The 22,199-nt window shown below is 44.9% G+C and overlaps 1 protein-coding gene and 1 long non-coding RNA gene across 2 annotated transcripts; one reads left to right on the top strand and one right to left on the bottom strand.

Moving 5' to 3' along the window:
- LOC144178662 (uncharacterized) lies at positions 1–1,837 on the bottom strand. The gene is made up of 8 exons (XR_013324041.1): positions 1,601–1,837; positions 1,436–1,538; positions 1,271–1,373; positions 1,106–1,208; positions 929–1,043; positions 678–771; positions 533–607; positions 1–344 (listed from the first exon to the last, which is right to left on the bottom strand). It is a non-coding gene; the product is annotated as an uncharacterized LOC144178662 (long non-coding RNA).
- A 131-nt stretch (positions 1,838–1,968) lies between these two features.
- Positions 1,969–20,405, top strand: Txl (Thioredoxin-like). Its single transcript, XM_077706670.1, has 8 exons — positions 1,969–2,157; positions 2,647–2,914; positions 3,722–3,844; positions 4,328–4,394; positions 7,860–7,953; positions 11,595–11,673; positions 15,834–15,938; positions 20,155–20,405. Exons 1-8 carry the CDS (start codon positions 2,063–2,065, stop codon positions 20,182–20,184), a joined length of 861 nt encoding a protein of 286 aa, XP_077562796.1. The 5' UTR covers positions 1,969–2,062; the 3' UTR covers positions 20,185–20,405.
- Positions 20,406–22,199: the final 1,794 nt, after the last annotated feature.

Here is a 22,199-nt window from a genome sequence, read left to right as displayed (position 1 = left end):
TGAATCATTGCTGCCAGATTTATTGTTCCAAAGCGCACACAGTAGTAAGCAATACAGCAGTGGAGAAAAATTCCTACCCACGCTTTTATTCAGCTGACGTGCACAAATCAACACAAGCAATTCAACAGACGTCTTGGTCTCTGCCTCAGCGACGCCGCGTTGACGGATGTCAGCGTCAGATTTTTGGGATCTTGCGGTACATTATATCGTTCGCCTCGGTGCACGCCAAAGGAACGCCGTCGTCCAACGCCAGCAACATGCGGCACCTCGAGTGTGCTTCACCTAGGTTCATATCTTGCGGTCGCCTGGGTGCCCTCCGACGGATTTCGGAGCTCCTTGGAGAGCTAGAGAACGAAACAAGAATCACTGCGATCAACTTCACCCACAATCGCTGGCATGCTTTGCGGTCGCCTGGGGCCCGGGTGCCCTCCGACGAAAAGGAATTGCGCGCGGCACCTCGACAAGACCAAAAAACAAAAACTAGAAGTACCGTAACCACACAATCTATTTTATTTTCTGCAAGTTTACATACCTTGAAATTGCTGGGGCACATTTTTTGCAGGGTCATAATTTAGATTGCCACAATCGATTTCACGTTCCGATGCAGCTGAAAAAGAATAAACGCCGAAAATGAGCCTCGCAGATTATAAAAGATTTTCTCCGACAAGTATACACACCTTGAAATTGATGAGCATTTTCTGCAGGATCTTAATTTCAATCCGACGGGCCGGGCGACGACAATGCCACAATGGATTTCACGTTCCGATGCAGCTGAAAAAAAGGATTAAAAGGATTATGATTTCATTTCGACGGTGACGACAAAATTTTTCCGTGGACGCGCCAAAAAAAGGAGCCAGCGATGCGCCGCAACCGCGAATTTCATTCCGACGGCGACGAGCGACGACAAAATTTTTCCGTGGACGCATACCTTGAAATTGATGAGCATTTTCTGCAGGATCGTAATTTCATTCCGACGGCGACGACAAAATTTTTCCGTGAACGCGCCAAAATCCGTGAACAATGGATTTCACGTTCCGATGCAGCTGAAAAAAAAAAAAATGTCGAAAATGAGCAAAAAAACGTTTTCTCCGACAAGTATACATACCTTGAAATTGATGAGCATTTTCTGCACGATCCGACGGCGACGACAAATTTTTTCCGTGGACGCGCCAAAATCCGTGAACAATGGATTTCACGTTCCGATGCAGCTGAAAAAGAAAAAAAATGTCGAAAATGAGCAAAAAAGGTTTTCTCCGACAAGTATACATACCTTGAAATTGATGAGCATTTTCTGCACGATCCGACGGCGACGACAAAATTTTTCCGTGGACGCGCCAAAATCCGTGAACAATGGATTTCACGTTCCGATGCAGCTGAAAAAGAAAAAAAATGTCGAAAATGAGCAAAAAAGGTTTTCTCCGACAAGTATACATACCTTGAAATTGATGAGCATTTTCTGCACGATCCGACGGCGACGACAAAATTTTTCCGTGGACGCGCCAAAATCCGTGAACAATGGATTTCACGTTCCGATGCAGCTGAAAAAGAAAAAAAATGTCGGAAATGAGCAAAAAAGGTTTTCTCCGACAAGTATACATACCTTGAAATTGATGAGCATTTTCTGCACGATCCGACGGCGACGACAAAATTTTTCCGTGGGCGCGCCAAAATCCCTGAACGCGCCAAAAAAAAAGGAGCCAGCGATGCGCCGCAACCGCGCGCCACGAGGAGCTAGCGATGCGCCGCAACCGCGCGGCACGAGCATCCGTGCCGAAATGAGCCACCAACGCCGCCGACGCCGTCGTCCAGGCCGGCAGGTAACTAGGGGCCTTTTCAGATCCCCAGATATCCTAGGGAGACACATCGTGGCGTCATTTCCGGTTTTGGGGGGGAAAAAAAGTTTCGAGCGACGATTTCTGGCAACCAATCAGCGCTTCCAGCCGTTACTCCCCTTATACGTAGTAGACCGCAATGGGACAGTGGTGCGGCGGTCTGCGAAACAACGCTCTCTGATACACTCGTCGTTCTGAACTGGCCGTGTGTCCACTCTCGTGGAAAAAAAATGCCTGTTAAACAAGTTACCGACGACGCTCGTTTCCAGGCAGAATTATCGAATGCCGGGGCTAGTCTTGTAATCGTCGACTTCACAGCAAGCTGGTAAGAACTCAGTTTGTTTCCTCGTTTGGATGCCGGATCGTTGCACCACCTCATTCAAAATGCTGACATCATTCACGCAATGTCGTGCTACTGTAAAGATATTTGCTTCGTAATTTAAATTTAGCAGCTTCTGTGCGAAAAACTGCAAATTCGGGAGTTAAAAACGTATACCTACTTCTTATTATGGGCGTTTCGGGGGTACCTTTTGGGAAGGCGTGTGTGCCGGCTAGAGGTGTAAACTCGATGGTGTCAGTAGTGTCAGCTGTAGTGACGTCGATCCAATTTTGTCACGTCATAGTTTGAGCTGTTGGAAAAATTTAGCCTTTCCCGCACGTTTTTTTGTCGAACAAAAATGAATATTTGGTTTCTTTTTTTCCATTTGTGGGAACAAGAGTCGCTGCCGCCTGTGTTGCAACTGGGAACCACCAATCCATCCTAGCCCGCTGTCTACGCAATATCGTTACGTCTTCTTTTTTTTTTTTCGGCTAGGTGCGGGCCCTGTCAGCGGATGGCGCCGGTGTTCGACTCCCTGAGCAACAAGTACACACAGGCGGTGTTTCTGAAAGTGGACTTCGACCAGTGTCAAGACATCGCCGCTGCCCACGGCGTGACCGCCGTGCCGACCTTCATCTTCTTCCGGGCCAAAGCGAAACTGGCCACATTACGAGGAGCCGATCCGGCCAGCCTCGAAGCGAAGATCCAGGAACTGGTGGGCCAAGAACCCGAGGGAGCTTCGTCGGAGAAGGTGCAGGGCCATGTAGGTATCGAGGCAACGTTTCTTGAGCATAGCACTCACTCAGTTGGTGAAGTCTGGCAACACCAACACCACTGCGTATTGATAGATATTACTTAAAGAGTAATACAGTTACAGCTAATTGATACAATCATCATCATCGGCAGCATCAGCAACAGCCTATCTATGCCTACTGCATGGCCTCTCCCATAGATCTCCAATTATCCCGGTCCTGTGCTAACTGCGACCGATTTGTCCCTGCAGACTTCTTGATCTCATCTACCCATCTAACTTTCTGCCGCCCCTGCCACGCTTGCCTTCTCTAGAGATCCACTCTGTTAGCCTTAATGACCAATGGTTATCTTGTATTCGCATTGCAGATACAATCAGTACAGATACTATCAGTGTATCTTGATACAATCAAGATATGTTGAAATGTGTACAACGGAGTACGTGGCTTTGAGCACACGCTGTGTATCCTGAAGTGCCAATCATCTAACTCCGTCGTGCACCGCTTCATCCTACGCAGTGAAGAAGGTCGATAACAGTAGCACGAACCGACTCTAAGGTTGGGCACGAACTCCCGTAACTTCCCCCTGCTGCGCATGCATGACCCTTTGCCAGGATGCTCAGCATTTACTAAAAGCTGTGTGCTTCGTTGTTTGTATTTCAGTGTATCTTGATGGTACGCGCACAACTAATCTGATACCTGAATATTTGTACAAAAAAGTGGCTTGTTTCAAGCTGGCGGCATGGTTTAACTGTTTGCGTTCAGCTTCAAGATTGCAAAAGAGTTTGCGCTGCAGTTTTTCTGAATTTGTTTCCTTTCAGGTTGACATGTCGGTGTTCTTCGATCGGAGTGCCCAAGAGTGCTTAAATGAGTCTGATGACCACCCACTCGCCGGCTGCCTGACTTCGGGGGACGGTTTCCTGGAGTCTGACTGTGATGAGCAGGTACGGCTAACACCCACTTGAACTGAATGCGTTGCGCTACACGTCGGACTACGTTATGAAGTTGTGCTGCTTGTGTTTGGGATGAACAATGTAACATAGTCGTACTGCATCTGCCCACTGACTGTCGCCTTTGCTTTTTAGGTGAGCTTCAGTGTGAATTGGTTAAATCCTAAAAGGGGCATCGGTAGTTGAGGCATATTCTGATATGCATGCGTGCAGTATTTGCCTTGGTCAATATATAAAGGGTCCATTGGAGTGTGTCATTTGTAAGTGTGCAAGTTTAACAATTAAAGCTTTTTATGTTTCATTGCTAACATGCAAGTCTGGAATGAATGTTTCTAATGCAGTACTTATAGCTGCTAGGAATTATCTATGAAGTGAGGGTGTAGAGCCAAAGGAATGTGTCCGTACCATTATCGGCATGGAGTTTTACATGAAATTCCCTAGCCTCTAATTTCTGCATGACTTACCGTCTCCTTGCAGCTCATCATTTCCCTGGGATTTACCCAGCCTGTGAAGCTGCATTCCATCAAGTTCCAAGCGCCGAGTGGTAAAGGATCAGCTTCTTTTTTCTTTCTCACGAAACCTCATAAGCCGCTTTGTTCGATGGTGCCTTTTAGTAGAGTTGCTTCCCTGCTTTTTGTCTCTGCGGGGCTCAGTACAAACACCACTGTTATACCCGTGCCACAAATGACATTAAGTGTTTAAAGGGACACTGAAGTGAATTTGTCAAGCTCCCGTTTTTGCTTGCACTGCGTAGACTGGCTCAAATTAGCACACTTTTCATCGTTTATACGGTTGACAAATCGGTAATTATTTTACAAAGCGCGAAAGAAGAAAAACTACCATGCGCGGTTTGCGGCGGCCGCACCAACTAAGGCTGTGACGTTGAGAGGAGGGGCGCCGTGATTGGACGATGCCCAAGGTTAGCAATCACACAAGTTTCGGTTTCGGTTTCGGTTCTGTAAAACATAACCAATGGCTTTGTTGGATGGGCATTCTCAATATCTCAGTAATCATCGTACCGCGCTTCTGCCATGTTGTCGGCTGTAAAATGCACAAGATAAGCCTCCCAGGACGGCTTGTAGTCGTAGCATTCACTAGCCGAGACCTACGCAGTGCATGAACGCCCTCCGCGTACCCGCAGACGCCCAAATGTCATGCGCTTTTCCCCCATATTTGGAGCTTGCCTCCCTCATGCCTGTATCGTAAAAAGCGTGTTCGCACCAGGCCAAGGGTCTGTTCATTCTGGCCTGTGTCCACTGCCTGCAAGCAGTCGGTGCTTATGGCAACAGCACGCCAACGAGAACTCGCTAGCGCGCCAGTGCCAGCCTGCGCGCGTTTTGTGAACTAGTTCGTGTAGCCATGAACGTTGCGGCCCCCAAAAAGGTGAACTCAACATAGAAAACATCGGCGGAAAACAAAAAAGTTACTTACAAAAAAAAAAAAAAAAAGCACGTACCCGCCGGGATTCGAACTCGTGACTCGCAAAACATTTGCAATGAATTCCTAGCGCCTCAGACTGCTAGGCTACGGAGCGGGACGCGAAGGCCTTGCTAATATAGGGTATATATTGTACAACCAGTTTACACTTTTATTTAGTTTTGGCATTTCAAGCCGCTTAGGTGACTATTTGTTGTACTGCGATCGTGCAGTAAGCGTCGCCCGAGTTTCCACAGTAGCTCACGTCTAGCAATTGCATTTCGTAGACGGAAAAGCGTTCGCAGATGCGTAGTCGTGCTGCTGACCGCTGTGCTTGTTCGCCCAGCGCAAAAACGTGCTTCCCGCACCCTAGTTTTACGCTGTACGGTAAAAATATCAGTTGATTTTATTTGCTTAGTACCTATATTGACTTCGCTGACTCTTGTCCCGCCTTCAAGAGGCCTTATATTTTCCTCCTGGCGTACCAGTCAGCGAAGCGTCGCATGTGCAGCGCTTGTGTGAAGCGACCTTGACTTGGAGCTAGATACAGTGTACAAACAAACCAAGTAAAGAAAGGCACATTCTTCCATTCACAAACGTGTCCTGGCTTCGTTTCAACTAAGCGAACGAATTGCGACCAAGCAATTTTTTTTAACCTCCTTGATTGCGACGACCCGCCGGCGGCCGGCGGACGAAACGCTGGGCCGACTGGCTCTGTCGGCCGGGGAGCCGTGCAGTAGCGCAGCCGTGGCGCAGCCAATTGCCAGCTCATCCCTTCCTGACGTCACACGAAAACGCCACAGAAAATGGGCGAGCGTAAAGAGAGGAGGACAGCGTTTTCGAATTAGTTTTTCTACTAAATAAAATCGCGTAAACGCGCCTAGAGTGGTCGAAACATGGCCTGGGGACTCCGGACTACAATTTGCGCAAGTAATCCCGCAATGTTTACATATCACTTCAGTGTCCCTTTAAGGCTTTAAGATACCGAATGAAATTATTTGGACGGACTGTGCTACACGCGGAAATGCAAAGGCAATAAATGTGTTAGGCGTGATGGTGATAATTACCAAAAAGAGAAATACACTCGTATTTTCAAAGTTTTTAACGTAGAGGAAAAATCATGCAAGGGTTAAAAATGTTTGTTGTGAAAGAATATGTTATGAGAAATAATGGTGACAGCCGTTTCTAAAAGTGGCTTCAGCAGCTGCCGTAGCCTGCCACCGGTAGCCAAATCCGAAAAACTCAGAACGACAAGCCACACGATGCTTTGCCTTTTGCCGCTGTTTGTGAACTTCGTCTTTTTCAGAACTTCGCCACCAAGAGTGCTCAAAAAATTTTCTCATTTCGAGGTTCAGCTACGATTCCATGTTAACACTCTGGTGCTGAGAGTTTCATTGGTTTCATTTGGTGCTCATCGCGTTCGAGAGTAGGCAGATTTAAGGCGTTTGTGAAGGAGAATGAGTTGTGCAGACCTCCTTAAACCAATAATGACTTTAGAGCAAATGGAATTAGATTTTTGCGTGTAGCAGAAAATTAATAGCATTAAAACTTAAAGCATTACGCACTTAATGTCATTTTTCATGTACGCGTGATATGAGTAATAGAGGGATTGTATAGTTTGTGACTGTGTACTGAGGGTCATGAGGAGTTGCCATATCGAATTTCTTTTTTATAAACAACAATAATTCACTTGTGTTCCAACCTACCCCAGTACTAAGGGTTTGAGACTGCATCTCAATACTGGGTTGATTGAACCCTGGTCAGTTTTGCGTGAATTAGCCTATGCGTGTAGCTGCTTCTCAGCATTCATACTCAACCAAGAAAAAAGCAAAGAATGTGAGCCCTGCAAGGCACTGAGATGGATTTCTTGAACTCTTATTTGTAAAGATGTTTTGTAGTTCTGCTCGTGTAATCTATAATTTTATTGTTTCAGCAGAGCATAGAGCCTTAGTGTATTTTCAGTGCTCTAAAGAAGCGACAACACCAGGTGTTCTCATCAGTTGGGTCACGACTACCGAAATAATGTCTTGCTGGTTTGCAGTGTTCATTTGATCGTGAATTAACTTTCAAAATTTTCGTGCCTGCTTGTCATGAAGTTAACACCATCTTTGTGTTTGCCTAGGCAGAGTTTGTTTATGGCAAACGTTTCTGTAATCTATTAAATTCTGCCAAATGGCGGGTGAGTCTGTCGTCGCATTCAATGTCACTAAATCAGCAGTGGCCACAGCACGAGGGAAAGCCACTTTTAAATGCATTTTTTTCCTGAAAAAGTTGCTGCAAACACAGTGTGCCGAAACGACATTAAGCTACCAGCACTGCACAAACTTGGATAATATATACAAATCTTCTTTCACTGTTTTAGAAATCATGCAATCGTAGTTTAAGGCCCTTTCCAAGGCATGCTTTTCTTTGTTCAGACATTGCAAAACATTATCGGAACATTATTCACTGCAAACATTGTCTATTAGTGGCCTACCTAAAGTTTTGGCCATAGAAAAATTGCATCAAATCCGGGAGGTTTGTTTGCACTGCGGTGTGTGAAGTTTTCAAGTGGAAAAACCACTTTAATTGTGCTGTCGCTGTAACGCTGCAGGCCAGGGGCCCAAAACTGTAAAGTTGTTCATCAACCAGCCGAGGACACTGGGATTCGACCAGGCAGTGGGAATGGAGCCAGTCCAGACGCTTACGTGAGTTTACCCTGCCGTCTTTGAGCAACTAAAGTGAGCCTTGAATTGTCTAAATATTTGTATTTAGTGTGTAGGCTATGGGATGTACTATTTTACCCGCTCGAATCTTTAAGCCGCATGTCATTCATTTTTTTCTTTTGGATCACCATATACCGGGTGCACGAGGTATTTGAGAACAGAACGCTTCCGTCAGGCACAACAGTGTATCTCCAGCAAAATCAGACATGTTTTCACCAAACTTTGCGAAGTACTTCTCCCATGATTTATTTCCATAACTACTCAATTAATCTGCCATTGGCCGCAATAAGCGATTCGATTTGGTTTCGCAAACGGCTGCATGCACGGATCAGGTGCAATTAAGAGATGTTGGCCATTGAGTGAGAAATGGCAGCCTTCAACGAGTCTTTTGTATTATGCAGGCTTTTGATGGCCTCTCCCTCAAAGACGCCCCAGACATAATAGTCGAGCGGATTTAAATCTGGAGAACTAGGAGGCCACAAGTTGGGGGTGACAGGGTCGCAGAAGTTTCAGCCATGCCACTATTGGGGGATGCAGGCGGTGCGGACAAGAGCCGAATCTTGCTAAAAGGTCAATGGTCTTCCTTTAGAAGCATTCTCTATCCATGGCTTTACATGGGGGCAAGCACATCCACGTTACTGGCAGCATTAACCCTGAGTCCTGTAAAAAAAGTGTGGCGGCATGACATGCCCCTCATTGCGAACAATGAATAACACCATCGCCGGGGGTAAGGGGTTATGGCGATGTCTGACTGCTGACTGAGCTTTTTCCTTTTCGTCACAGATGCCACGTGACCGCCATAACACACTACTTCTGTCCACACCTTGTAAACGAAAAACTTCGCTACATTCAGAAAGGTGGCAATTCCAAAGTCGCTGGGGTACGCGGCCACAGCGACGACTACATGGCGTTTTATTTCCTGCTTCAACTCATACACTTCCATCTTTGAACAGACTGCGCAGTATGAATGATAAGGGGTAGACGAACAAGAAGCCGTACGCCTAGATATATATGATGAGGCTGCTGGTGTGTATGGCGATAAGTAAAAGTGTTCTCAAATACCTCGCACACCCGGTAACTCAAGCCTATGTCAGTTTTTTGTTGCTGTTGTTGTTGTTGTTGTTGTTTGCACTGTTTACGACTTGGTGAGGAAAGGATCTGCTAACTGTGATGACTGAAATATCTTATTCCCACATGACAGTCATGGTTATTATTAGCTCTGAGCTTTACAACAACGCCAAAATAACGGGAGTCACGGTAGGTTATGACTAGAGGCCAGATTTTTAGGCGCTAAAAAAAGAGCATCTTAGGAGCCAAAAACAGGCAGGCAAAATAGCGTTTTAGGTTTGCAATGGTGTAAATATACGCACCATAAGCATTTACATAACTGCAAATAATTTCAAACAAAGATGTGCGTGACCTGTATTTAAGACAGGAAAACCAAAAATGTCATTGTTTTTGATGGCACAAGGCGCCAACATTTGAACATAGCCGTTCAGTTGTCCCATAAAACTGCCAGACTAATGGTGATCCGTCGGTTTAATTCAATAAGCTCACATTTATGGCCACTATCGCATGCTCGAGCGGCGCATATAGTGAAACAGGCATGAAAAAGAATACATGAGAGCTGGGAATACTGATTAAAGAAAGCGCCTGACACAATATAATTACAACACAAAATAATAAATGCAAGAAAGGCGACGATTTATTGAGGAATCAACATGCCCTTGCCCTTGACATGAGGACTGTTTATGTGAAGACTGTTTACAACCCCAGCAATTTTCTCATATACAGTAGAATCTTGTTAATAAGAGAAGCAGTTTTTTGATGCACCGCCGCTTGGAACTAATTTTACAGCTCATTAAACTTAGGTGTCTGGAGTGGGCACTCAAAATGGTTCCTTGCCACTGGTGTCATCAAGGTTTAATGAGCTGTAAAATTAGTCCCAAGCGGTGCATCAAAAAACCGGTTCTATTATTGCATTCACCAGGGTTCATAGTATATTGGAATATAGAAAGATTACAGTTTTATGACTAACACTGTTTTATCTCTAATGATCTTGGGAACTAATTGACTGACTCAGAAAATAATGCCATATTTGAAATCAGTGGGAAAGAAGCAGCAAGACTGGCAAGTTTCACAGGGTTTACCTAAAAATTAAATGAAGTGGTTTTAAGAGCCCTGTCCTCCCTGAAATATATTTTTTTTTTAATTGAAGGGTTTGTTCTGTGTGGTCTACTTATTCTCTTGCTGTTATGTAGTGAAATTAACTTCTCAAATGCACCCCCACCCTCTCAGAAAAAAAAAAAAAAAAAAAAAAAACCTTTGTACAGGTGAGCATATCATATGAGTTGCTCATTTATGAACCGAAAAGTGCTTGCAGTTTGTTTTTTATGCACATGTGCGCAACTGTGCGCAGGGTGTAACTAAAGTAATAATATTTGCATTAGCTTTCACGTACACTTTGCATAAACCTTGCCTGTGATTAAGTAATGACACTCAGGCAATTTTAAAATTATAGTAATTGCTCATTGTATCTCTGTATTTAGGTCCCTGTAGCTGTAGTTTCTGTAGCTGCTTTTATAGCTTAATTTATTCAGAAAGCCAGTGAGAGGGAGGAAAACAAAAGAATTGGTACAACATTACAACTGGCAGTGATGATTAAACTGGGACAGTAGCTGTCACACCACTTTGGCAACCTACCTGAACCTTGCTAATGCTTCATACCCGCTGCGGTGGCTCAGTGGCTAAGAGCGTTGTGCTGCTGAGCACGTGGATGCGGGTTCGATTCCCAGCCACGGTGGCTGATTTTCTGATGGAGGTGAAAAGCGAAAATGCCCATGTGTTCGAGATTTAGGCACATGCAAAAGATCCCCAGGTGGTCGAAATGAATTTGGAGCCCCCCACTACAGCGCGACTCATCCCCTGCGTTGTGTCGGCGCGTTTAAACCTCTTATTCAACCAATTAACCAATGCTTTGTGAAGACCCAGTACACTCCCCATATTGTCGATAAGCTGCATTCCAACATGTTGTCCTCTGTTCAGAATGTTTTGGGTGTACGTCGACTTTTGCGAATCCTAGATAACCGTTATAAGCAGCTAGCACACAGGCAAGTGGCAACGCAGGCAAGTCGGTATGCTTAAAAAAACAGTAGCCCTCATATTTATGAAAAGAAAAGAAAAGAAATAATAGTGAAACAAAATCCAGCATTGTAACACACCACCATAACGTTTTCTGCGGAATATGTACCATTTGCTGAATTCGGTGCTGACAAAACGGTATGGGAAGCTGTTTGCATTGTATTTGCTGTGAGGAGGGTAGAACATTGCTTTGGGTGAAGTCTACTGTTACTCCCCAAAAGACCGCAGAAATTGCTGCCAGGGACTTGCCTGCAGCTGTTTGCAAGGTCATGTTTATTGTCTTTGTTTGTGTTTTTTTTCGCCACTTGAATTACTCTTGTTGCAAGAAATAAAAGGCAGAATCCAGCATGTAGTAATTAGGTTTTGCAAATTCATGTCAGATTCACTGCACTGTTAACCCAGTTAAATAGTTTGTTGTTAGCTAGTGGTTGAACCACTGTGTAGTCATTCTGTGTGCAAGTTTGCTCATTGCTTTTATGCAGGCTCACTGGCAAGGACCTTGATGAGGGAGCAGTGGTGCCGCTGCGTTTCGTCAAGTTCCAGAATGTCCAGAATCTGCAGGCAAGTCTTATTTCTACCACCGGCACTTGCTGCAGGTTTGAGAGCACAAATGCGCCTTGCTTTTCGTTACTCTGAGCACGAGGACGCGAGTTCAATTCCCGGCTGCGGCGGCCGCTTTTCTGATGGAGGCAAAAAGCAAAACCGCCCATTTGTACAAGATGTTGGCCCATGTTAAAGATCCCCAGGTGGTCAAAATTAATCCGAAGCCCTCCACTATGGTGTGCCTCATTGCCTGCGTTGCATCGGCACATTAAATGTATAATCAATCAGTCAAGCTCGTCATTACTCCAGGAACAAAGCCTCGTTGTAGAGTTGATAATGCAATTTGTCTTGATGGGAAAATGTCGGGCCAAAATAGTGTGAGCATAGTCTGAGCACAGAATGCAGTAACCTCCTTGTTTCCCTTCCGAAACCTGTTGGGAGCAGTCGCACACGAATGTCAAGACTGCGTGTACTTAAATAATGCTTACCCCTCACACTTACTGTTCAAGGTACAGGGGGGATCAAAAGAAATGTGAACAACGGAGCGCACAGCCTCCGACTCATGCTGCACCATCTGGCTGCACTGCCAGTAAACTGCACGCATGCGCAGTTCTGTCAGACCGTTTGAGAGCGTGGCCTACTGTTAGTGGAAATGCTTGATCAAGAAGCGACGCCGGCCGTTTATTTCGAGGTGCCTTTTCACGCTGCGTCGCCACTGAACAGGATGATTGTTGAAGGGCCTCATGCTAGCTGTAATCAACTTATGGCCGCTTGGCTCCCGAATTTAGTAGATAACAAGATGCTCAGTGGCAACAGCGTAAAAAGATGCCTCAAAATAAATGACCGGCGTCGCTTCTTTATCAAGCATTTCCCCTAACAGTAGGCCACGCTCTCAAACGATCTGACAGAACTGTGCATGCGTGCAGTTTACTGACAGTGCAGCACGACGGTGCGGCATGCGTCGGAGGCTTTGTGCTCCGTTGTTCGTACTTCTTTTAATCCCCTCTGTACTTGGATTTTATTTAAATATTTGGCAATAGCATGTTTATTACATTGTAAGGGGGTTAAATTATAAATTGAGGCAGCAATTGGAGGGTCCAAGAAGTAACAAAAAGTATTCATGCTTATAGAAGGGGGAAAAAGTGACCCAAAAGTTTAATTCTTTCGTGGTTGTCTGCACCATCCAGAGAGAGTTAGAAATACACCCCTTCTTGAATGATGCTGCCACCATTGCTACGAAGACAGTACTCCAAGCATCAGCCATTTACTTAAAACGGTGACGGTGACAGCCGCTTTAGATGCTCCGATAATGTTTAACACCAATTGTGCAACCATTTGGTTATTGAATGTCTGTTCAGACAAAAAAAATTGTACCATCCTTTCCTGAAGAAAGCTGAGAAAAGCACAAAAGCTAGAAGTGCGTCCAAATTTCGTTGAAAGTGCGTCCCGTCTATCGTCAAACCTTGAGAGATCCAAGTTTCAAACGGTGAATGAGCCCCATGTGACGATTTTTCGTGCACAAAGTAAACACATTTACAAACCATCTAAATGTGTACCGCTACGTGGTTTATGAGATAAAGGTATACTATTGTACTCCTTGTTCATAATTTTCGAGAAACCATTTTGACACGATGGAAGCCTCATTTCACGCATGCGCCATGTGTCCAGAGATCCTGTCAGAGCTTTTCAGTCGACCAACTGGTCTATGGGGAAAATTATTCATCTTTTGATAGAAGCCATCGCTCCCATTACGTAACCTTTCACTTTAAAGGTCCATGCACCCCTTATTTTCAATTGGAAAAACACAGCAAGACACAATGTCACATCTTGGTCATTTCCTTAGACAGCCGCTATCTTGTAAAGCCGTCCCTATAAACTTTTGTCAGCAGGCCTATTATTCGATCCTCTTAGTTGAGGGGCAAGGGTGAACCTTGTGAACAGTGACAGCTAATATGTACTCGTATGGACCAACAAAGATAACTCCTCGCATAGAGGCATCTTGTTTCCAAGTCAGTGGAGGCCGGGCACTTCCTGCAACACCTAGCGTCGTCTAACACTGCCGCAATCTTCTTGATCAGCTTGTAAAATGTTACCCACTACCCGCAATGCTTCCTCCCGCCAGGCCTCTGGGGTCTGGAGATTTCGGTGCACATTAAAGAGGCCATGCAGACAAAGCACGAGTTTGTTTTATTCAATAGATTTGGTGTTTTATAGTGCCCCCAGTGCCTGTCCAGTAGCAAACGAGGCTTTATTCACTAAGAAATTAATCAATTTAGGTTAAAATTTTGATTCTTCGCCAAGTCCTGTGTTTCGTGAACTTGTCTGTGATGACGTCACAACAGCAGGCCTTGAAGTGACCGCGAACATGGCACTAGGAATTCAGCAAACTACAGAGCACGTCAGTCTTCCCAAATGGCGCCACCATACAATGGCAGACCTTTGCCCGCCTTTGCTTTGCTTTTGACCGTATTTGCGCCTAGCTTGTTTTTATTTCAGTAGAAAGTACTCGTGTTGTGAAACATGGGTTAGATTCGACAAACAGGGTCATGTAAGACAATGTCGTTTACGCCAATCGCCCAGTGTCGTGTGAGACTACCCCAAAGCGCCAGACTGCTGTGCAGCTATAACAAGCATAGTGCGCGCAGTACCAACAGCAGCGCACTCTGGTACTTCAATGTTTACTTGTACTTTCGTAACTTCCATGCTTACCCCACCATTCTTACTTCTATAAAATGAATATATGCATTGGATTTAAGTAAAAATAACTCGGGCTGCAAGATTATAAGCCCTGCCTAATTTGCGTTTGCTTTTGCCGGCCTCAACTACTGGCAGAGCCGGCACGTATGACATCCGAGGTTCTGTTGCAGGAAATGAGCTAGCAGGTCGCATGGCCATTTCCCTTTTTTCCCAATTATATAGCTTATTTGAGTGAAGTGTGCCTTAAAAGTGGTGTCAGTATGATTCTAACGATGCAATCTATAGAATGAACCGAACTTGTGTTTGGCCTGCATGGCCCCTTTAAAGACCCCAAGGTGGTCGAAATTAATCCGGAGCCCTCCACTACGGCGCACCTCATCCCCTGTGTAGCATCGGCGTGTTAAACCTCATAATCAATCAATCAATCTCTGTGGCTAGGCAGGTGGCACTGCGGCTTCTAATGCTTACATCCTTGGTTCGATGCTCAACAATTCTGCCTTTTTTTAATTGGGAAAATGCTCCCTTCGATCGGTTCTACCTGTTATTTATGTAAAAAGGGTGGTTTAGTACCTTTTAGGCTAGTTTAGGTGGGGAGAGGAGCTTATTACCACGTTTAATAAAAGTTCCACATCGCACCAGAAATGCTGAAGTGGATAAGAAATAAAACAGTTTCACTACAAATGCAACTACAGAATAAGTAAAATTAGCTTTCTCTGCAAACAAGGGCATTTTTTTGCTTCACTGACTAAAGTTCTGAATTTAGCCTGACTTTTTGTTATGAATTTAGCGTGGCTATAGATTTTTTTTTTCACTCAAATTCCCGACCTTAGTGATTATAGTAGTCCTGTGCTACATCTTGCAGCCATTTTTGCAGATAGCATAAACATGTAGTAGAGCACAGATATGTTGAAGGCCAGGTAAATTCTAGTGTTACCAATTTTTGTAAACCTTTTTAGAAATAATTCTCCATGGTCTAAGGGTAGTCCACGAAAGAAATGATTTCAATTTCATGGATACAAATCTGACCAGTGGTCCGGACACTGGGTCTGTCATTCGGGCAAGTGCTTGACCACCCGCAAATTGACCTCTGTATATTATTCTCTGTCTTAGGGAGTTCAAAATATGCCGCAATAGAATCTTTTAGTATCAATTATATTGTAATAACCACTGACATGTTGGGGAGTTATTTGCTAGTGCTGCTTTTTGACCTCTCTGAAAAAGTTTTGTAGGTTAGTGTTTTTTGTAAATAATTAGCATGAGCTGCTCAGTTTTGTAAATCCCATTTAGAATGGAAGGTGGAAAACTGTTGACTGTACAAAAAGTTCGTCTTGAGCCAATTTTTTTCTCATTGGGCAGTTTTAAAGGAAGCAAAAGCTCCAAAATTTATCAGGACCAAGTTTGTCTTAAACTTTTCCCGCTGCACAACGTGTACAAATCGTACATGTAGTTACCAGTGTACATAAAACTCGCAAAATGTGCAGATTTTTGTCAAGGACAACCAGGCCAACACGGAAACCACGCGGATCAACTACCTTGTGATCTACGGCAGCCCCATCAACATGACCAACATGGGAGACTTCAAACGGGTGAGATTGGAAGCACTTCTCCTTCCCCTATGTGTGTTTCATCTGCTTGGGAGTGCACTGCAAAATTTAGCTGTTGCGTCCGCTGGAGGCAGAATTTGTCTTCTCTAGATCTCCAGAGATCTAAAATCACACTTTTGGAAAAATTTTACAAAAGGAAAGAAACATGCTCAGGCAGTTTTGTCGTGTCCTTATCTATAACTAAAAATGATGGCTTTGCGGCAGAACGTAACCAGAGTACCGAAATGAAAGCAGATATTGGCCGCGTGTGGGAATGTGATTGAGCAGAATGTGAATGTGGGAATTTGATTGAGCAGATTCATGACCGTCCCTGCACTTTGCTTTTTGCTGGCTTGGCAGCATTTCTGTGCTTGGAAACTCCACTCCCCAGCACAACGCACTTGACAAATGTTCTGGTCTTTCCGTGTGAGGGGTGGGTGGGTGTCTGTATTTATCTCTACAAGCTTTGCAGGTTTAAATTGGGTGGCATATCTTGAGAAATAATAATTTGAAGTATTTCAGAACAGTTCCTGCTCAGCATTTCCGCATTGGCCTAGAGACAGGTCCTGGAAAGTACATTCTGCAAAAAAATTAACTCCTCGAGCGAATTCCGATTTTCTTCTGCATAACTTTTTTGGGAGAATAAAAACACCTTTTATTGAGACCTGTTTTTATAGCTTGTCAATAGGAAAACTGGCTTTCATCATGTTGCTGAAGGCATTCATGTGAGAAGTTGTGGTTGAATGTTAGTGTTGTGCAGGAAGTTTGTGGAGCTGCAAAGGGTTAGAGGTGCAGGAGCTTGTTTCCCACTGTGTTAGGTATTTCTCAAAAGTATTTAGGCTGTTATTTCCGTGGATAACATGTAGAAGCTCTGTGACACCTTCTATGCTCGGCGTACATATGCCGCTCTATTAGGCTCAGTAACAGTTGTTGCAGTTCACGGTCAACAAAAAAAGCCGGTATCGGCTGCACATTTGAATGTGCATGTTGCTCGCAGTGCGAGAAGACGTGAACCCCGTTTCTTTTTTGGTAGCTGTCTCCAATTTGTGCCCTGGTCTGGCACCTCTATCATTATTTCAACCCAAATTGAAAGTATTATCAACACACATGATGTCACTATGAGTGTCTTTTGTTCCTTCTTTGTCCTGTGACTGTTTAACAAGTTCATACATCCTGGCTCAAGGCTTGCACTTCCCATCTCGTTCTGGCCCTCTTTCGTTACTGCGGGAAATTGACCAATTTTAGTGCTTAGCACTTAGGCGCTTGGTACCGTAGTTTTGGCGGCGGCGATGTCCATGTAACCGAGCGAGCGAACGTAACACTGATGGCAGAAAAGAAACGAGGAAGAACGTGGCAAAAGTGTGGGGGGGAGGGCGGCATGTACTGGTATGGCGTCACTTCTCTCGCTGCCTCCCCCTCACACTTTCGCCATGTGTCGCTGCAGAAGAGACCCTCCCTCACACTTTCGCCAGATGCTGCTCCTCCCTTCGTGGCTCATCCAAACCACGTGACATTTGTGCAGGAGGTTCAAGTGCAGTTTGCAGCAACACGCTCGGTGGCGGCGGCGGCACACTGCGAGTTAGCGGCAAAGCAGTGCGCACCGCTGTGCATTCGTTGATCACGCGATCACTTGGATGCAGCAGCTATGCACCGTGCCCAAGAAGACTGCAGTTTGCGCTGCACATAAATTTCACAATCAGGAGTATAGTAATCATCAGCTGCTTTCTTAGGTGTTTAAGAAAACATTTTTGTGCTAAATATATTGGTTAGGCGCATATTGCAGTGACATAAAATGCAGATGTGCCTTTTCCAACAACACCAGTTTTAATTACGTTTTCATTAATAATTGCTGAAAAAAAAATTGTCGAATCAATATTTCTGTCCAGACGTCGAAGAAAATGAAAAAAAGTGTATAAGAAATTACCGGCAGGAGAAAAAATTTAAAATATACATTTTGTAGGTATACATTTGAAAAACTCACCTTAGAAAAAAAAACTGAGTTGCACGGAACAATTTGTCAGGTATTAAAAAAAAGTTAGCACGTGTGGTGCCTGTGCCTTGTGGTGAAGCCCAAACTCTATTTTAAGATCTGCAATTTTGGATGGTTCTCTGGGAGAAATCCAGTGGTTTGGCATTATTAGAGGCACCAGTTAGTCTCTACATGATGTAAAAATATGTGGTCAATGACTACACCCAGCACAAGATTCAGGGCAAGCAAGTGGTGCGAAGAAATCCGCTTGGAGTTGAAAACCAACCTCAGTGGTGGATGGTTGCTGATGTTCTGATCATCAATTATTTGCCAGAACCTTTACTTGCAGTTTATTATCATCTTCTGACTCTGTGTAGTGGCCCTGCTTGCAGGAATAAGGCGCGATGCGCTAAAATTGTGACCAGCAAGGTTTCACCAAGCAGCCGTCGCACGACGAAAAGAGTTCACCACTACGAGCCTCCTACATTGCAGCGCCACCTAACATTTTTGGAAAGAAACAATACCAATTTTGTTGGAGACTGTCAGAATAGACAGTTTTTCTAAGACGCGACACTAGACCTCCAGAAATACTGTTGTATGGAAACGAAACTGGCCGGTGAAAGCTGGCGGTGTTCAAAGCTGATTGGAAGCGCTCTCCTTGTCTGAACTGCTGTCCGAAGGCTTGGTGTTATCTTTCGACTTTCAGCTGGAGCTGCTATTGTAGAAGGCGTGGGTGAAGTGAAATCACGAGCGGCATGCTTTTTTCGAGGAACAGTAGCGGATGACGGAGGCGCCATGGCAAATCAGCTTGGAGTTGGGTTACTGCGTAGTAGCGCCAAATATGCGGGGGACCTTCAGAAATAAGCATCGGCAGAAAAAAAGCTACCCTTTCTTCATACCAAAGCTCACTAGTGAATAGTGTCATTTTCAGGCACTTATCACCTCTCAACGCTGCAGCATTACAAAGCTGACAACATAATTTTTGCCTTGCTTGGGAGCCTTTTGATCAAGAAAATTTGATGGTAACACAGCATAACCACGAGTGGCATACTTTTTTTCTCGAGCGCAGCAGCCACTCCCCCTTTCGCTAGAACACACGCACCTCAGCTCACAAAAATGCCGTCAAAAATTTTAATGTCGCCGAAGGGGGAAATTTTTAACTGTATTCTTAAAGTGCAGTGCCTAGACTAACCACTGCGGTGCATTAGATGTGCTGGGATGCATTAGGTGCGTGAGAAACGACCACAGACTGCCGAAATGGGCAATATAAAGCATCGATCAATGGTGAACTATTTGAATAGGCATGATAACGAAAGAGTTAAAGGAGTACTAACACTAAATTTTTGTGTTACGTTTTTTTCGCTGCTATGCGTGCCTACCAACCCACTAATCATAAATTGGCACATTAGACGATCGATCGCAGCATAAACAATCATTTACAGCATCGTTTATTCGTGTCAGTTTCGGTTTCGGCAGAACGAACGCCAAGCTGCCGCCATGACAGGAGGGCACCTGTAATGTCACCATTCTTGTCGCACCGCTGCCGGTCTGGACGCGTGCACGAGCGAGCGCATGCGCACGCCCACACCGGCCGAGGTTTTCACCAACCCCACGTGCCCGGGCTGCATATCAGTCCCAAAACCATGACGTGATACAAATGGTGTTGCAGCATGCGCCAACCGCAGCCAGCGCGTCGGCTACGTCACAGGAGCCCTGACGTTGGCAGTTTGGGGCAAGGAGCAGATATGTCATGCTGGCTTACTCTGGGCTTTCTCGTGCGGGCAAAGATAAAATGGATTTAAATTATGTTATACTGAACGGTTACGGTTTAAATTTGCCGGGGGGGATATCTCCTGATAAAAAGAAAGCATTTTACATAGTGATCTCAACTTTGAAATTTTGCGTATCTGAAAACGGGCAGTGGAAGTGAAAGGCTCCGTGCTTTTTATCCACATTGCCATTGCCTCTTAAAAGTCTTATTTGTGGCTGCATTGTGCAGTTTTTAATCCATGTAAACTGTTATCTATTTACTGGAAGTCTAGAGACTTGGCTTATCTGTAATGGGCAGAAGATTGGAATCGTCGCATGCCATGTGCAGCTGCTGCACCAACCACCCTAATGACGTCGCCCTGGTTTCCAATGTGTTTTGAAACAATTGGGATGCTTCCTATGTGCAGATGAAAGGTGGCTTTTCTGGTGCAGTTTAGGAACTGAGGTGCTAAGAGTGATCTGTGGTCTTGTCCATTGCAGGTGGCTGGGAAAAAGGGTGAAAGCCACTAGGAAGCAACGTACAGACGCCTTACTCTGGAGTGGCCTTCTGCTTTTCCTAGGTATGCAATCCGAAAAGAAGATACCTTGCGAGTACCAGCGCACCAGCCAAGGTTTTGATCTGGCACATGCTAATAATAAACAGGGGTGCATTGGACGGAAAAAAAGGAGCACTTCTTTTTTATGCAGATGTACATTTCAGGCCTAAATAAATTGTTTTTCAAAACCTGTAACTTTCTGGCATCCTTTATTCAGTCCCTTGATGTTTTCGTGGACATGAAAGAAGATAGTGCTTGTGAAGGGTTTGCACAAACATGGGTATATTTCAACTACACGGTTATTGCTGCTAACAGAGCAGTCCAGCAGTATTCCCCGATATGTCTCTAGCATGAACGAGTTAAGTTCACTACCACACATGGGCGTTGGTGGTCGCCTTTTTTTTTTTTTTTTGCATTGAGATAAGGCTGTGGTTTAGATCATTTTGAACGTGCAGGCAAGGTTTGAGAATAAAAACTAACTGACGTTCAAGAAAACTTATTTACAAACTAGACGTATGTTTTTTTGTTCCTGGACTAGTGCCACTATAGGGACCACCCGGGCAGCTGGACGGGTAGCGCCACCACTTGGCGCTCTCCTCGTTAGTGGAATGAGCCGGTGCATTGGACTACGCAGCCTTTCGTTGGTTTTGTCATGTTTGCTTCGGTGCTTTGAATGTTTTGGTGGTGTTGCAAGCGGATATGGGCAGTGAAACTAAGTGTGGACAGATGTGTGGGTTTTTGGATGTAACAACGGCTACGGATAACTTGTCGGACGCTTCTAAAGTTGGGTGTGGGCTACAATGACATGAGCGCTTTTTGCGGTGATCTACACTTGGCTCCACCCAACCTGAGTGCGAATAAAACTACTACGTATTATTAGCATTCGTTTCTTCTTAAATGCACTAACAGCTACAAGGTTGGGAATGGGCTGCATAGACATAAGCACTTTTTGCAGTGCTCTGCGCCTGGCTCAGCGTGACCCGAGTAAGAATAAAACTATTACTATTAGTATTCATTTCTACCACTTTAAATTATCTTCACTGGTTTCAATGACTATGGTTTCCACGCCAGGCTTAACAGTGGGATACCTCGATACGTGTGCTTTGAAGAGAAAGGCACTTACATACGGGATAGATTATTGTGTGGCCGTGAAAAATGTAGTGGCAGTTTACACTTTCTGTAACCAGTGAGCTTTGTGCCTTCTGTTTTCGTGAGTGGCAGCAGGCACATAGCCAGAGGGGCGTTTGGGGGTTCAAACCCCCTCCGAAATTTTTTGTAGGCAGTGCATATGCGAGACTTACTGTTCCTTTTCGCAAAACTCAGCCCTTCCTATAACTCAAAACCCCCTTCGAAATAAAAATGTCAGCTACGGCCCTGAGTGACAGCATGGGAGCCTGAGGGCTGAAGCAGAACTCCCACGTTTGTAGTGGCCATTTTATCGAGCCAAAGTTATTCAACCACCCAACAGCCCACGCTACAAACCATCCCCCCTACCCTTCCCATTTTACCACCTGCGTGGAATAAAGGCTGCACCGATAGTTTAAAAATGTGGCAGTGTTAATTGCACTTCCAGCTTGGTGCATAGAGCGCCGTCTGCTATTTGTAATTACTGTTTATGGGCGTAGATCGCACACAACATGCCTCATAAAGGACGCCTCTACTTTTAAAGGAGTACTGAGATGAAATTTTCGTGTTACGTTTTTTTTGCTGCTATGCGAGCCCGCTAATCATAGAATGACAGATTAGACGGTCGAGCGCAGCGTATACATTCATTTACGACGTCATTTATTCATGTCAGTTTCGGTTTCGACAAAATGGACGGCGAGCGGCCGCCATGACTGGAGGTATCACTTGACGTCACGATTCTTGCCGTATCGCTGCCGCTCTGGAAGCGTGCGCGAGTGAGTGCACACGCGCGCCTAGACCGCCCGAGGTCTTCGCCGTCCCCACAGGCCCGGGCAGCATGACGTCAGTCCCAAAACCATGACG

This window comes from Haemaphysalis longicornis, unplaced genomic scaffold (genome assembly GCF_048455015.1).
Source record: "Haemaphysalis longicornis isolate Haplotype H1 unplaced genomic scaffold, Haemaphysalis longicornis Haplotype H1 scaffold_4, whole genome shotgun sequence".
Lineage (NCBI taxonomy): Eukaryota > Metazoa > Arthropoda > Arachnida > Ixodida > Ixodidae > Haemaphysalis > Haemaphysalis longicornis.
Note: the sequence above shows the minus strand (reverse complement) of the source record. Positions and strands in the feature narration are given on the sequence as shown.